This window comes from Ictalurus furcatus, chromosome 25, assembly GCF_023375685.1.
Source record: "Ictalurus furcatus strain D&B chromosome 25, Billie_1.0, whole genome shotgun sequence".
NCBI lineage: Eukaryota > Metazoa > Chordata > Actinopteri > Siluriformes > Ictaluridae > Ictalurus > Ictalurus furcatus.
Window position 1 is genome coordinate 11,580,078 of NC_071279.1, and position 14,972 is coordinate 11,595,049.

Here is a 14,972-nt window from a genome sequence, read left to right on the forward strand (position 1 = left end):
AGTGCTGGCCTTTAAAAGAGTCAGTCTGCTTCCAAATGACAAAGGAGGCACAAACAAGATCAGCCTTTGTTAAGTTATTTCATCATGGTCTGTACATCTGTTGGGGATCACCACCAAGGGTTTGTCTTCTGCATGAACTTAGCAACTGTAAATAAAACTTAATACCTTAGCTGAACCTACTATAGGCAGAATATTTGAGTTTTCGATTTTACTAAAGGATCACAACTGGCTCTATACTCTCCAACATACATTTACAGATACTACAAGAAGTTAGAGGGCTTAGAGAACCTTTCTTCTATTAAAAAACAAAAAACAAACAAACAGAAAAAAACAGCCAAGGCCATCATGTGTGTATTTCTTTGTAGCAGTGCCTGTACTCAAATTTCTTACTTGGATATCGAGCTCCTGGCAGCGTTGAGCTAGTTCATCTTTCTCTGCCCTCAGCTCGGTCAAGTCCTGCAGAGCTTTCTTCAGCTGCTAGTAAACACAAGCATTTCATAATCTTATAAAATACATTTCAAGCAAAGGATTTTTCACCATATAAATCAGTCACTCAAATCTCTTACCTGCTGTTCTACATCCCCCTGTGGCTCTGTCCCAAACTGGGCCATGGACTCTTTGCTCATTAGCTGCAAAATGATGCGTGATTTACCACCAATTGCAATTAGACAGAGGACAAGCAGATTTTGACTTTAGTTGTAGTTGCTTGGTGGAGAAGTATTAAAAAAAAAATAAAACCTACTTCCTATTGACTTTTGCAACAATTTCTTCCTTTGGTATGTATGTTTAAACATAATGCACTTCACAGTGTGAGGAAAATGTGGTGTTTGAAAACACTGAGGAAAACCAAGCCAAATAAAGTGTAGCACAAAGTTGCTATATAACTTTCCTAGCACACCATGGAGTCAGAACCCAGTTAAACATGTCAAGAGAAAATAAAGATGCTATATGGCCTAAAATGTTTTACTTGCAATGTGAGGAGAAGAAGCTCATAGCCAAAAGCTTTGGCAACTGCTTGGTGATTTTTTTGTCGAAAGCACTAACACAATTTGCTACATCGTAAACTTTATCAGGGTCAGGTAAGTGCTATGGACACTCAGTCATCCCTTCCTCAAGAATACATTTCCATTAGTCTGTATTAATACGCATATTAATGCAACTGGCTAACTAGGTAACTATGTTCGCTACCATTTTTTAGCCTAAGAAATTAAATGACTGGTGGCAAAAATATGGGACTGGGTATGCATGCATGCATGTATTTTGGAGCTTTCACTTGCTAATAAATTTATGATTTGTCCAGCCCTGTATCTATAAAAAATACTTATTAAAAATAGCAACTAAAAAGAAAAAAATAAGCCAGCCTGACCTCCTGAATGGCTGTCATGACTACATGCTGCACAGATTCCTCCAGGGTCATTATGATCTGGATATAATCTAGAGAAACAGAGTTACTGTCAAAAGCTTATAACCATCACTATCATGGCCAAGCACATACAGTACAACTGCAGGGGTAATATATCAGTTGCAGTTAAATAAAGTGCTGATTTACGGAACTACATACTAGATTATTACATAATCACATACACTATGGGATTATGGGATTAGCCCAGTGAGTAGAACAGGTACCTTGTTTCCTCTCACATTTGACCGCACATCCAAGGATGAGTTGCAAGAGGCGTCCGAGCTCCACGGGGTCAGAGAGTTCGGCCACACGCACCACATCAGGCAGGGGGAAGCCTGACATCTGCTGATTCAGGACCTACCACAAAGATACACAAACAAAACAAGCAAATGAGATATATGGAGGAGGTGAATAACATTGAAGGAGGCAAGGGGGATAAAGAAATGGATAAAGAGAGAAAGAGAGGTAGATGTGGTGTATCAGCAAAAACTTGGCCGAGTATAGTTAATTAAAAAATAATAATAAAGGAAACGGTTGCTGCTATCTGGATGGAAATGCTTTATGTACGAAAGGACTGCTGTGTAGACACAATAAATGTTCCTGAGAAGATATCTGCTATATATCTCTTAAAAAAAACTAATATTATAATCCTCCATCTTTTATTAGTTCTTAAGCAGTTTTAAAGCTTACCTCATTATAGTAATCAACAATCATCTGCAAGATCTTTTTAAGGTTGTTCAACTGCAGAAAAACATAAATGGGAAAAAAAAAATGAAAACATGAAGAAAAAAAAAAAATGCACAAATGGTTATATCAAAAAGGTATGAACTCAAAGTGGATAAACTACACAGCAGAAGGTACAGTAGTTTACCTTGAGTCTCAGGTTATCTCCAACATCTTCCTTAATACGTGTCAGCCAGCTATCATTGAACCAGGACGGATCTCTAAATAAGAACAGGTTAATAGAGTGATATAATGTTAATGTTAAAGTGAACATATTCAACTCTTGGCATAGAGATGCACTGTAAAAAAAAAAAAAAAAAAAAAAAATCAAAAAAAAAGAAAAAAAAATTCTCTCCAATTTCTTTATTTGTATCCTTTATTTTATTTCTACTGTCTTACTCTTTAAATGCATCTACTGGCTTGCTCCAAATGACATGTCTTTGTATCTGAACATTAACAATAAAAAGGTATCATTTCTATCTTATCTTATCTTATCTTAACTGCAAAGCAATGTAAATATTAGACACACCTGTTTTCTATTAAGACTGAACTGTATCTGAGACACATAAGCGATATGGTCATGAAAGCAGTATAGTCCTTCTTGTTACCAACTTGAACGCCTCAAATACCCTTAAAATACAGTATAGATATGCTGTTTTTGGTGACTTCTTGATGAATATTCACTGTATGTACAGCATATAGTTCAGGCACATTCTATACTGTGGTCCATATATAGTCTATTTAGCAACCTTAAACTTTAAGCAATCTCTTGGTTCAAGAGAAGAACCAAAGTCTGACATAGCCAGACTTCAACTTCCTGAACATGAACATGTAAGTAACATCTCTGGAAGACACACAATAAGAATGGTTTTGAAGACAAACTATTTCAGTGGCATCAAGGATAAGTCCTTACAAGTCCTACATTTAACGAACAAGAATTTTCTACTGACAAAGAAAAAAAAAAGATGGACTGAGGGACCGATGGCTGTTGCGTCCATTGAAGTTCAGAGGTGATAATTATGATGTGGTGTGTGTTCGAGTGGTTTTGGTCAGAAAAAATGGCCGGCGTGAGAAAACTTTTGCTTTTGTTTTTAGATTTTTTTGTATCATCAATGATATGAGGTTAATTTTGCCTTACTGAAAGAAAATAAAGAACTGAGCAACTAGCATGCATAACTACCAATTAAATCTAACCACCTGCTGTAGGCGTCACATTAACATTGAAACATATAGAAAAATATACATTGTGGTGCCATTCACCTAGCAATGATGATATTTCTGACAGAACCTGAAGGCAGCGTTAGTTCCTGAACAGGAACGTGTAAGTAACATCTCTGTATGACAACCAGGACAAAATATTGAAGAAAAACTATTTCAGACATGTTGACCTTGCTGAGACCTTGATCCTGTTCGGATCGATTCCAAACTCTAATCAGTACATTTGCTGGTTACAATGATAATTTCCACATAAATCTTACAAACGTTTAGCCAGTCATTCTCGAGATATATCGCTAACGAGGATCTCAGACGGACACACGGACAACCTCAAAACATAATGCCTCCAGCACCTAGTGGCAGAGGCATAAAAACGTTTCTTAGACGGAGCATATCCATATCCATGCTCAAGTAATACAACCCTGCAGGATACCCACAATTCAGTGAGCATTGTGAAATATTCAGGAAGGGAAATGCTGAAATTAAAATGGGTGAGTCAGGCATGAATAAATGGAGAGGAGTGAAAGACTTACATCTGATGCAGAGCTTGTGCCATGGCAGCACCTGTGGTCAGATCCTCCACTGTCGTACATGGTGCTGCAGTGTTAAAGGTTTGCAACTGAAGGCATATCCCAAAAAAAACAAAAAAACAAATATACCACTTTATTATTTTTCACTAAGAAAGGAAATCCTATAGTGCATGCAGAATCTACTCTCACAGCCTGCTACAGTCAAGTAAAAAGGTTTGCTTCACATTAAGCCAAAAATTAAAAGAGAGAAATGTACACACACACACACACACACACACACACACACACACACACACACACACACACACACACACAAGTCTTCACAACAAATGAGAATGTTGAATGTAATAAGAAAGTTAAGCTTGGGGCAGTGTGAAGAGTAGAAACATTGTATAGGCTGTTGTAAAGGGTTTGTGTAAGTAAAAGAATGTGTAGATTGAATATTGCTGTAGTACAGCCTGTGCTCTACCGTGTCAGTGCTGAGTTATAACACACTGATTCAACAAAACCCACTGATCTGTAGTACTTAATATAAGCCCTGCACATGGGTCTACCTATAGATCAACATCAACAAGATCGCATTCCCACGAAAAGTCACAACTGGAGCTGTGAATCGATGCATTTGTACCAAACTGCACATATTTAAACAAACTGTATGCACCACGGTAAAGGTTTTTGTTTGTTGTTATATTATATATATATATAAAATATATAATATATATAATATAAACACACACACAATTTTGCAGTAATAATCCTAAAACTCTCATTATAGCCAATACAGCCACACATATTTGCAACACAGGATCCCAGAGAATGGTGTGCATCTTCTCTGTGACATTTAATATACAACTCATGTTAATAGTGAAAAGTATAGTAGGGATGGGTGATATCTTATCGTTTGCAATATACCAGTAGAGACAGCATGCGACCCGTTCGCAACTCACGTGCAGAGTGAAAACAAGTACGGCGGAAGGCGGACATGAAGCTGAGAAGGAGTTTATCGCTAGACGAGCAGCTACATCTGCAATCTGGAACTGGTTCGGTTACAGAAAATCAGTTTAATTTTTAGATCAGTGTTTGTGTTTCTGAGGCTCTCAAGACTGCATGCAGGGGTCACTTGTAGCTAAAACAGCGGTGCATGGTACTACATTAATATAGTCACTGATATCGTTATTTAAATAAATACCAAAAACCTATATCGGGATATAGTTTTAAGTCCATATTGTCCATCCCTACAGAATAAACCACTTTCCTATTGAAACCAAATGTATTTCTTACAAAAGCACACGTAGGTCACTGCACACACATGTGTTTCCATTTAAGTGGGTCAAATAAATTGAAAATAATATAGTGATATCCAGATAAACAAAAGAAACAACTATGCGTAACCACTGTGTGTAAAACCATATTTTTTACCTTGAGTTATGGAAACGGCATTATACACCCCTGCTGAAAAAAACCCCAACAGAACAGTCCGTACAGGATTTCGCAGTTTCTCTTTTTGTCATCGTTGCAGCCAAAAATGCTCGATTTTTCTGCGGCTTTTTTCAAAACTTGCGATGCAATCTGAGCAATTTTTTGTGCTTTTTTGCAGAAAACTTGAATTACTTTTGCAGAAATACTTGAATTGGCGAAACTGTTTTGCACAGCGTTTTCGCAACGATGTTTGTTGATAAATGAGACCTTTTAGCCGTACTCACGTTCGACGCACATGAAATGAAGAGGGCTTTCACTGAATGAGCGTTGTGATGACGTCACATGATGTGTCTTGGCCTAAATCTGCGGTAATTCGGAAAAATTGCAAGATCCTCCAAATATTGCGCCGTTTGCTTGATTTTGTGTTCATTTCGGCGATAACAAACACGTCTGCGAAAACGCCATAGATAGAAACCCTCAGTTGTATTGGTTGTAATGGAAACTGTAATGGTCCCTGTGTAATCTGGTAATCTGTTGCTTTCTATTGCTGGTATGATATGTCTACTAGTAACCATTAAGAACTAATAATGGTAATGATAATAATTTTAATGGTTAGCTGATGGTTTGTAATGGAATTTCTTGTTGTTATTGTTGTTTTTTCAGCAGGGACCAATTTAATTTGATAAAGGACAATTTATCGACAGGTTGCTAACTTGTTACTTTTACATCATCATTGCAATAACAAAAAAGAACGCACTAATTTTACAGCCAAAGGTTTGTGGACACTCGATCATCACACTGATATGTTCTTGTTGAATATCCCATTCCGGATTTATTCCCACTTTACTGTTATAATAACCTCCATTCTTCTGGGAAGGTTTCCCACTAGATTTTGGAGCGTGGCTGTGGGGATTTGTGTTTGTTCAGCCACTGATGTTGGGTGAGGAGTCACGGTCAGTGTTCGTGTTCATCCAAAAAAAAGTGTTCAGTGGGTTTGAGGTCAAGGCTCCTGAGATCTTCCACCCCATGTCTTCATGGAGCTCGCTTTGAACACATCCTTGTGCTGGAACAGGTTCGGGCCTCTTCGTTCCAGTGAAGGGAAACTGTAACGCTACAGCATACAAAGACATTCTATACAATTATATTCCATACAACTGTGTGCTTTGTGGCAACAGTTTGAAAAGAACCACATATGGATATGAACGTCAGGTGTCCACATACTTTTGGACATATTTTGGAGTGCATGCTGTTTACACCTGCAACACTTAGCAGTTTGGCTAGCTATCTGTCCATACAACATGAGCTATAATATAAATATGGTTGTACAGTAAACCATACAGCAGTGGTGTATCGTGTATGTCAATGTCTTCACTAAACTATAACTGTGTTATCATATTTGCTACATTTACTGCAATAAACACGGTCCACGACATCCGACTACCTGCGACAGGTAGTGCCATGGTCACTGATGTAAGGCTACATAAATAACCCTAGAACCGGAGGACGCTCGCGGGATCAGGAGTAATAAATGACACCGAATTTAAACTTACCCAAATAATCAGGCTCTCACATAAGACCGTTTTGTTCAAATCCATCTCTCCCACCGTCGCACGTCTAACATATACATATATTTATATATATATATATATATTTTTTTTTTCCTCCGTCCACCTGTCAACAATGCTCTTCCCTGTTCCGCTGCGTTTGACCTCACCTGGAGGCGGATGTTACCGTCAGCGTGTTCCACAGCCGAGTGCGCTGAGAGTGCGCAGCGTTTCCACCGTAAATGGTTCGTGAATCGGAGCGGCGCAGCGCTCGCGTGCTCTGCTGATGCGGATTGGGGGATTGACGGGATCAAAGCTCAGGACTGAGGAGTGAAAAGCCAATTATGCATTGAGTTCCAAAGCAGAGAACAGCCAATCAGAACGAAGCACTGGAAAAGCCTGACAGCTGAGGTCATAAATTAAATAAATATCTCGTTACTTTCGGTAAAATAAATTTAGGTAAACTAAATGGCATTGGCATTACCAGTATTACTAGCCTGGTAAAATACTATACTAATAAGTTATAAGATATAAATTCAAAGTAAGAGTAAAGGCGAATAAAAGGAATATAACTCAAGGTATGGAAAAATATTATAAAATGCAATAAAATAGGGGGTAAAGCAGGTCATAGCAAATATACACACACACATATATATATATATATATATATATATATATATATATATATATATATATATATATATATATATATTCCCCCTATTTTATTGCATTTTATAATATTTTTCCACATTTCCATATTTCATTTCTTACATCACAAACAATCTGCAATGTGTGGACTTAAAAAGAAGAAAAATTATATATATATATATATATATATATATATATATATATATATATATATATATATATATATATATATATATAATTTTATTTAAAAAATTACCGTTGCCATGTTTAAGTACAGTGCCCTACACTAATATTGGCACCCTTGGTAAATATGAGCAAAGAAGGCTGTGAAAAATTATCTTTATTGTTTAACCTTTTGATCTTTTGTTCAAATAATTCACAAAAATACTCTGCTCTCATGGATATTAAACAATTGCAAACAAAACACAGGCTTATCAAAAATATATTTGTTAACTATAGGTGTGCAACTATTGGCACCTCGTGAATTCATATAGAAAAAAAATTTGAAGCATATTCCCATTGGTATTTTAAAAACATTTTAGTACACCTGGGTGACTAGGAACAGGAAATCTCTTCCCCAGGTAAGCCGCACACGCACCCAGTCGTCCACATGATGTAAAAGAAACCGTGATTCTTCAGACGAGGCCACATTCTTCCATTGCTCCATGTCCAGTTCTGATGCTCACGTGCCCATTGTAGGTGCTTTTGGCAGTGGACAGGGGTCAGCATGGGCACTCTGACCGGTCTTCAGTTATGCAGCCCCATACGCAGTGAGCTGTGATGCACTGTGGGTACTGACACCTTTCTATCAGAGTCAGCATTAACTTTTTCAGCAATTTGTGGGGGGATCGGACCAGAAGAGCTAGCCTTCGCTCCCTACTATCATCAATGAGCCTTGGGAGCCCCTGACCCTGTCGCTGGTTCACTGGTTGTCCTTCCTTGGACCACTTTTGGTAGGTACTAACCACTACATACCAGAAACACCCCACAAGACCTGTTGTTTTGGAAATGTTCTGACCCAGTTGTCTAGCCATCACCATTTGGCCCTTGTCAGAGTCACTCAGATCCTTACACTTGCCCATATTTCCTGCTTCTAACACATCAACTTCGAGAACTGACTGTTTACTTCCTGCCTAATACACCCCAACTCTTGACAGGTGCCAATAGCACCTGTCATCGAGATAAATAATGCTATTCACTTCACCTGTAAGTGTTAGTAATGTTATAACCGATCAGTGTATATCTAAGCTCAGGTCAGTAGTTGCTGAAAATAACCTGTAAACTTAAAATGGACTTGGCATTTACAGCAGCTCAGGACACTCATTCCCGAAGAACGTTAACCCTGGACTTTTGCCATATTCGGCCCTGCACAAAAGTAAAATGTGGCAAGTTGTTTATTCGCCAGTCGATAACCCACATGCAGCCAAGGTCTTGTTGGATCAATACCTGCTATTTTTAGCTGACATGACCTTCTAGATTTTGGCAAGTAATGTGAAAGGTAAATATTAAACATGGAAAAGTTTTGTTAAGAGGCCCCACAAAAGTTATGGAATAGGTGGATGCAAAACCATTAAAACTCTAGCTTTAAACAAGTGTACTTAAACTTTTGGCCAGTAGTGTATATTTGTTATGGAAAGCATATACACTGTTCAGCCATAACATTAAATCCACCTGCCTAATATCGTGTAGGTCCACTTGTGCCACAGCTCTGACCCGTTGAGGCATGGACTCCACAAGACCTCTGAAGGTGTGCTGTGGTTTCTGGCACCAAGATATTAGCAGCAGATCCTTTAAGTCCTGTAAGTTTCAAGGTGGGGCATTTATGGATAAGACTTGTTTGTCCAGCACATCCCACAGATGAGATCTGGTGAATTTGGAGATCAGATCAACACCTTGAACTCTTTGTGATGTTACTCAAACCATTCCTGAACAATTTTTGCAGTGTGGCAGCGCAGATTATCCTGCTGAAAGAGGCCACTGCCATTAGGGAATAATACCGTTGCCATATATATACCGTAAAGAAGATGAAAATAGGATTACATTTTGCATTTGAAAAAATTCTGAGTAGATTTTATAAAGTGGAGCACTATCTTTTTTCCTGTGTTTTTTTTCAAGCACGTGTGGCCGACTGTGTAAACTCATGGAAAATTATTATTAGCAACTATAGGCTGACCTTAATTAAATCCAAACTATCACTCATGTGAGTAGGAGAAAGACTGTTATTATTGTCCTTGTATATGTGGTCACATGACCAAAATAATGCATCTCCTAGCAAAGGATGGGATGGACACTACTTATTGCAATGCCTCAAAAATGGAAAAAGTTTCATATCAGTTTTTCTTCATGTTTTTACACTAAAGCTAATACAATGTGCCAACACCATAACTACATATAATGCAATGCAAGTTTTATATATATATATATATATATATATATATATATATATATATATATATATATATATATATATATATATACACAATATTTATATATTGGGTGACACTTGAGCTATCTTGCATGCAAAAGGCACACTCCTCAGAAGGCCTCTAGTTAATTATTCACCTACCTGTCAAATTTATTGTGCACGCTGATGCAGTCAGAAAGTATTGCCTTCTCTTCCCACAGTAACCACAGTAGACAGAACACGCACAAATATGCTCACCTGTCACAACTCCTGTAATAGGTAAGAGACACGTTTATTTATGATTTATGAAATGGGTTTAAGATCTATTCTGTTGTACACCTTACCTTATTACTTCCAAACTTTTTTTTTATGTATTCAGTTACAAATGTTAATGCTAGTTCAGTGTTAACAATATGAGGTCTATCATAGTGTAGTTAATGCATAATTTTTTTTTACAGGTGTACATCACAAAACATCACAAAAACAAATTCAGCATCTTAATGCTTTTAACTGAATAGCTGGTCAAAATGTTTACATTACATATTCACATACAGGTCAGAACGTTCTTGTGTACATGCGTATGCAACCTGATGTTAGTGTTGATATCGAGAGACACATACTCTAAACTGTGTAATAGTTTGTTGGGGCAGTAAAGAACACACTTATATCAGTTGCAGAAGGTTTGGCAACTCAACTCATCATGTCAAGGAAAAGATACACTTACAGATACAGAGAGAAAAATGTCAACACTAAAATAAATTCTAAAGTTATGATGGAATTTCAATAAGTATTTTATGTACAAAATATCACTGAATAACATGATCGGTTATTTTGAATTGAGAAAGGGTTTTGTTACAAAGCAAGGAATAATTAAGTGTTTATACAGGGAAATACACATTTTTTTCCCTTTTCATTAAATGTTTTTCTGGTAAATCTACATATTTAGAGGATGATGCAATATGGGTCAGTCCTTAAGCAGCCCTGAACACTGCTGTGAGTAATGCGGGAAGTCCAGAATTCAGAGACGTTAAACATGTTACACTTTTCTTTTTTTTCTAAAATGCATTTTTAGACAATTTTTAACAATGCTTCACTGATAATAACAGTCTGGATCTCCTTTATATTACTCTTCTGTACATGAGTTAACTGATCTAATTAATTCCAAAAACAATGACATTTTTATTTTTCTCACTTTTGTAGGTTTTTGTGGATTTCAGAGAGCAGAGGTCATCAGCTACAAGGCTGGTACACAAGCAGTAGTGAGGTGAACACACACACCAGACAACACATTTAATTAACTAACTAGCTAGCTCTATATATTTCCATTAGAGTTGTTATGTATCTATTATCCGATAAAGGACATTAAGCCACCAGTTTCACGTAATATTTGATTGTAATGGAATGTAATAGGTGGTGCACTATTTATTCATGTGTAAGTGTATTTTAACATTAGGATACAGATGCTATACAGATTTCAAACATGTGTGTAAATGACTGTGTAAACTTACTGGAAATAATTTCCCGGTTATTGTTAGGCTGACCTCATTAGGCTGTGAGTGTATAGGTGAGAGTGTGTTAGTCTTTGACCTTGCGTACTGTGTTTAACTGCATGATTGACAAAGAAAATGTCTTACTGGCGAATGGGATGGACAGCACTTCCTTTCCTGCTATAACCCAATAAGGAAATACATCTTCATATTAGCTTTCCTCAGTTACAATTGATCTGAAGTTTATATTTTCCAAAATAAGACTTTTAAAAAAATCATTCTACTTTTCAGGACTCTCAATCAGGCATATCTGCCAGTAGCATGGACCGCCATTGTCCTGTATGTTTACACGTAGCCATTTTTCCTGTGGAGACAAACTGTGGGCATCTATTCTGTGGTGAGTAGAGCATTTTATACACAGTTGACCTCGAGTCATAATGGGTAATCTGATCTAGATCTGAATGAGTTATTTATCGGAATAATCATCAATAATCTAGCCAACAATTTTATAAATCATCTCATAGTACAGGTGCCAATCTAGATTTTGTTGCCAATCTATTTCTATTTGTTAGGGTGAAATAGGTGAATAAACACTTCAGCATGAGCAGTTTGTAGCTTGTATAGAATCTAGTTAGTTGGAGGTTACAGCAAGACCAGATGGCCTTTGGGTTTTGCATTTAAGGAAATGTGCAGCTCCAGAGTCAAGTATAGAGAGGTTCACTCAGATTCAGCCTAGGCTCTAAAATGACCTGATCTCAGGTCAGTGTGTGGAGTGAGTGAGAGAGCTGATCTATGGGCGGTCAGACAGCATGGAACAGACTCTCACCAAATGGCGCATTCAGCAGGTCATGTGACTAGTTTAATATTTAACTGTTGCCATAGCAACAACGGTTTTCATAGCCACGAGACACTGATCACGCACACATAGAGAGAGAGAGAGAGAGAGAGAGAGAGCTGTGATGGTCACATACTCTCCTAATGAGGCTAGTTAAGGATAATGGAATGATAAAAGTGAGATCTATCTTCCAAATGAATCTATTCTTCTCAAGCACCGCAGCACAAATAGGTCAACAGTAATGAGTCTATGCTGAAAGGATTGATTACAATTAACCCTTTGCTGCATCACACACTTATTCACACTCAGTTTATACTCTCTCTTCAAATAAAGCGAATCAGATAAATGTGCAAAGTTAAATAAAAGTCAACTTCATTTTTATTGAAAGATCAGTAAAGCTATGGTGTTAATATGATGCAACAAACTTCATTTATATGCAAAAGGGCATCACTTCTCATTTGCAGTGAGTGAAAGTGCAATAATGTTATCACAAAAAAAAAGATATTTTATAGTTGTCTATTGAAGATTCTGGGAGGAAAAGCCAGTTTCAAAACATTGCTCAATCCAGTCAACATGAACTCTTAGCAACTTGCCCTGATCCCAATCCTCTACTATATACATATGATAAGCTGTTTAAGCAGAGAGACTGATAAAACCCTTAGCTATGGCAGCTATGCAGCACTGGTGTTTGAGACTATCAACTCGCTGACCTTTCATTCATGTCTATAAAATTCTGTCCTGAAAACCTTGCCTTTGACCCCAAACACAAGCGGATCCAGTGACCCAAGCTGTTTCAGAAAATATGCAATATACCTAATCTTCGTCACTCATTTTATGAGCAATATAAATAATATCTACAGAAACAGAACACATACTCCTTCACATGCTTGATGATCTTCCTGGCGGCTTGCTTCTGCAAATAAGTGCTCAAGGGAATGTGTCAGGGACTAATATATGCCCTTTTTCTTCAAAGGAAAGTGTGGAATGTGTAACACACACACACACACACACACACACACACACACACACACACACACACACACATAATTGGACATAATATTGATTTGTATCGGGGATTTTTTTTATCTGAACAGAGTGTAGATGTTAAACACAGGTTTAAATCTACCATCTTAACATAAAACACAGTTATCTAGGTCAAAGTATGAAGAAAGGTTGTATTTTCATGATGCAGTTGTCCTTTATGGTTATTGTGGTTGTGATTATTTATATCAGACAATAATCTCTCTCTCTCTCTCTCTCTTTCTCTCTCTCTCTAGCTCCTTGTCTTATATTGTATTGGAAACACAGCTGCTGTTTAGAGGCTATCAGCTGTCCTTTGTGCAGACAAAAGGTATTAAACACATAATAAAAACACACCCAATTACACCTATCAAATGTCATTCACAAGAAACGGTAAGAGGGCCAGTCCTCAACAAGCCCTTTGTTAGTACTAACTCATATGTTTTATCAAACAATACAATGTGTAAATTAGAAAATAATTAGATAGAAAATTAGAAAAAATATATATTTCCTTCCTTCTTCGCATACATTGCTCTTTTTTTTTTTTTTTTTTTTTTTTTGCATTCTAGGTTGTTTCATATTTGTTGTTTTGTCCCACCTAGGTGAATGTCATGTATCAGCTGTTCCATGAGAGCAGATCAGACAGGAAAGAGCAAGAGGTATTGGGCCATGTTAGAGACTACAATAAACGCTATTCTGGAGCACCACGACAAGTGAGTTCCACTTTTTCCCCTCTACTATTCATTTCCCTAGAGACAGATTCTTTATTATTATTATTATTATTATTATTATTATTATTATTATTATTATTACTTATAAGCTCATTAGAACTATTCTTGATCTCATGACACCACATGTTTTCCTCTGTATCTTTGAGGGATGACACTGGTTTCTGGTCGAAACAATAAAACCAAATAAACAATGAGATGTTTTACTAATAATATCTGGAACCGGCTTTACATGCTACCTTTGTCTTCCTCAGATAAGTGACTACCTTTTTGATGCTCCTTTCTTCCTGCTGCTTTTGTTCCGGGCTTTGGGAAACCTAGGAGGTTTGGTGTCGCTCTTCCTGCTAAGAGTGGCACTGTGTGGATTCGGGGCAGCTGCATCCTTTGTGTCTCCATTAGAGAATATGCCTGGACACTTCAGCGGGGCATTGGGGCTTTTAGATGACCTAGTGGTAGTCTTCCTCCTCCTCATCGCTATCATTAATATCCACCAGCAGATGGTGCCAGAGAGGACAACCAGGCCACACACAGTAGAACATGGAATCCTGTCAGACATGTTGTAAAATGGAAGGCAAAGGATACTGGAAAGCTGAGAAGCACCATGAGGAGACATAAAAACAGGGGATTACCTGCATCCTCTTTATCAGACTTTAGCACCCAGCAAACATAGTGAACAGGGTGGATGTCAATTTTTAAGCAGAAAAAAACTCTATGAGCGGCTAGGATGCCTTTATTAGTATTAAACATGGGTCTCAAAAGAGTAACTCTTAAAGGCTTCCTAATCCTGCTTGCTGTTGTCACTGAATGATGCTTAAAGGTGTAGGACTGTGAATATAAAAACCGTCCTTATCAATTTACTCCTAGTGCATGCACACTTAGTGACGGTCTTATGTGTGATAGCTGTTTATAATCCTCATTTTCCTCACTGATACACTTCTGATGTAATATAATAAAGTATTTTTATATTTTCCATTGTTTCACAGTAGCAGACAGTGAGATTGAATATTTAAGATGGTA

At 37.4% G+C, this 14,972-nt stretch overlaps 2 protein-coding genes across 6 annotated transcripts in view; one reads left to right on the forward strand and one right to left on the reverse strand.

Moving 5' to 3' along the window:
* The window catches only part of hook1 (hook microtubule-tethering protein 1), a 21,386-nt gene extending 14,093 nt beyond the window's left edge, over positions 1–7,293 (reverse strand). Inside the window, exons 1-8 of one of the 5 annotated variants that reach the window (XM_053614364.1) lie at positions 6,840–7,290; positions 3,874–3,959; positions 2,274–2,346; positions 2,093–2,143; positions 1,627–1,759; positions 1,367–1,434; positions 567–629; positions 391–474 (exon numbers count right to left, since the gene is read on the reverse strand). In XM_053614364.1, the coding sequence (XP_053470339.1) occupies positions 391–474; positions 567–629; positions 1,367–1,434; positions 1,627–1,759; positions 2,093–2,143; positions 2,274–2,346; positions 3,874–3,959; positions 6,840–6,884 (603 nt within the window). In that variant the 5' untranslated portion in view covers positions 6,885–7,290. Of the gene's footprint in view, positions 1–390; positions 478–566; positions 630–1,366; positions 1,435–1,626; positions 1,760–2,092; positions 2,144–2,273; positions 2,347–3,873; positions 3,960–6,839 lie in introns of all 5 variants that reach the window. The other 4 variants (XM_053614363.1, XM_053614362.1, XM_053614361.1 and 1 more) reach the window with 4 other exon arrangements.
* Positions 7,294–10,100: 2,807 nt separating this feature from the next.
* On the forward strand, positions 10,101–14,925 carry si:dkey-183n20.15 (RING-HC_RNF170 domain-containing protein). Its single transcript, XM_053614307.1, has 6 exons — positions 10,101–10,164; positions 11,086–11,149; positions 11,664–11,769; positions 13,485–13,558; positions 13,830–13,940; positions 14,210–14,925. Exons 1-6 carry the CDS (start codon positions 10,136–10,138, stop codon positions 14,516–14,518), a joined length of 693 nt encoding a protein of 230 aa, XP_053470282.1. The 5' UTR covers positions 10,101–10,135; the 3' UTR covers positions 14,519–14,925.
* The last annotated feature ends 47 nt before the right edge of the window (positions 14,926–14,972 follow it).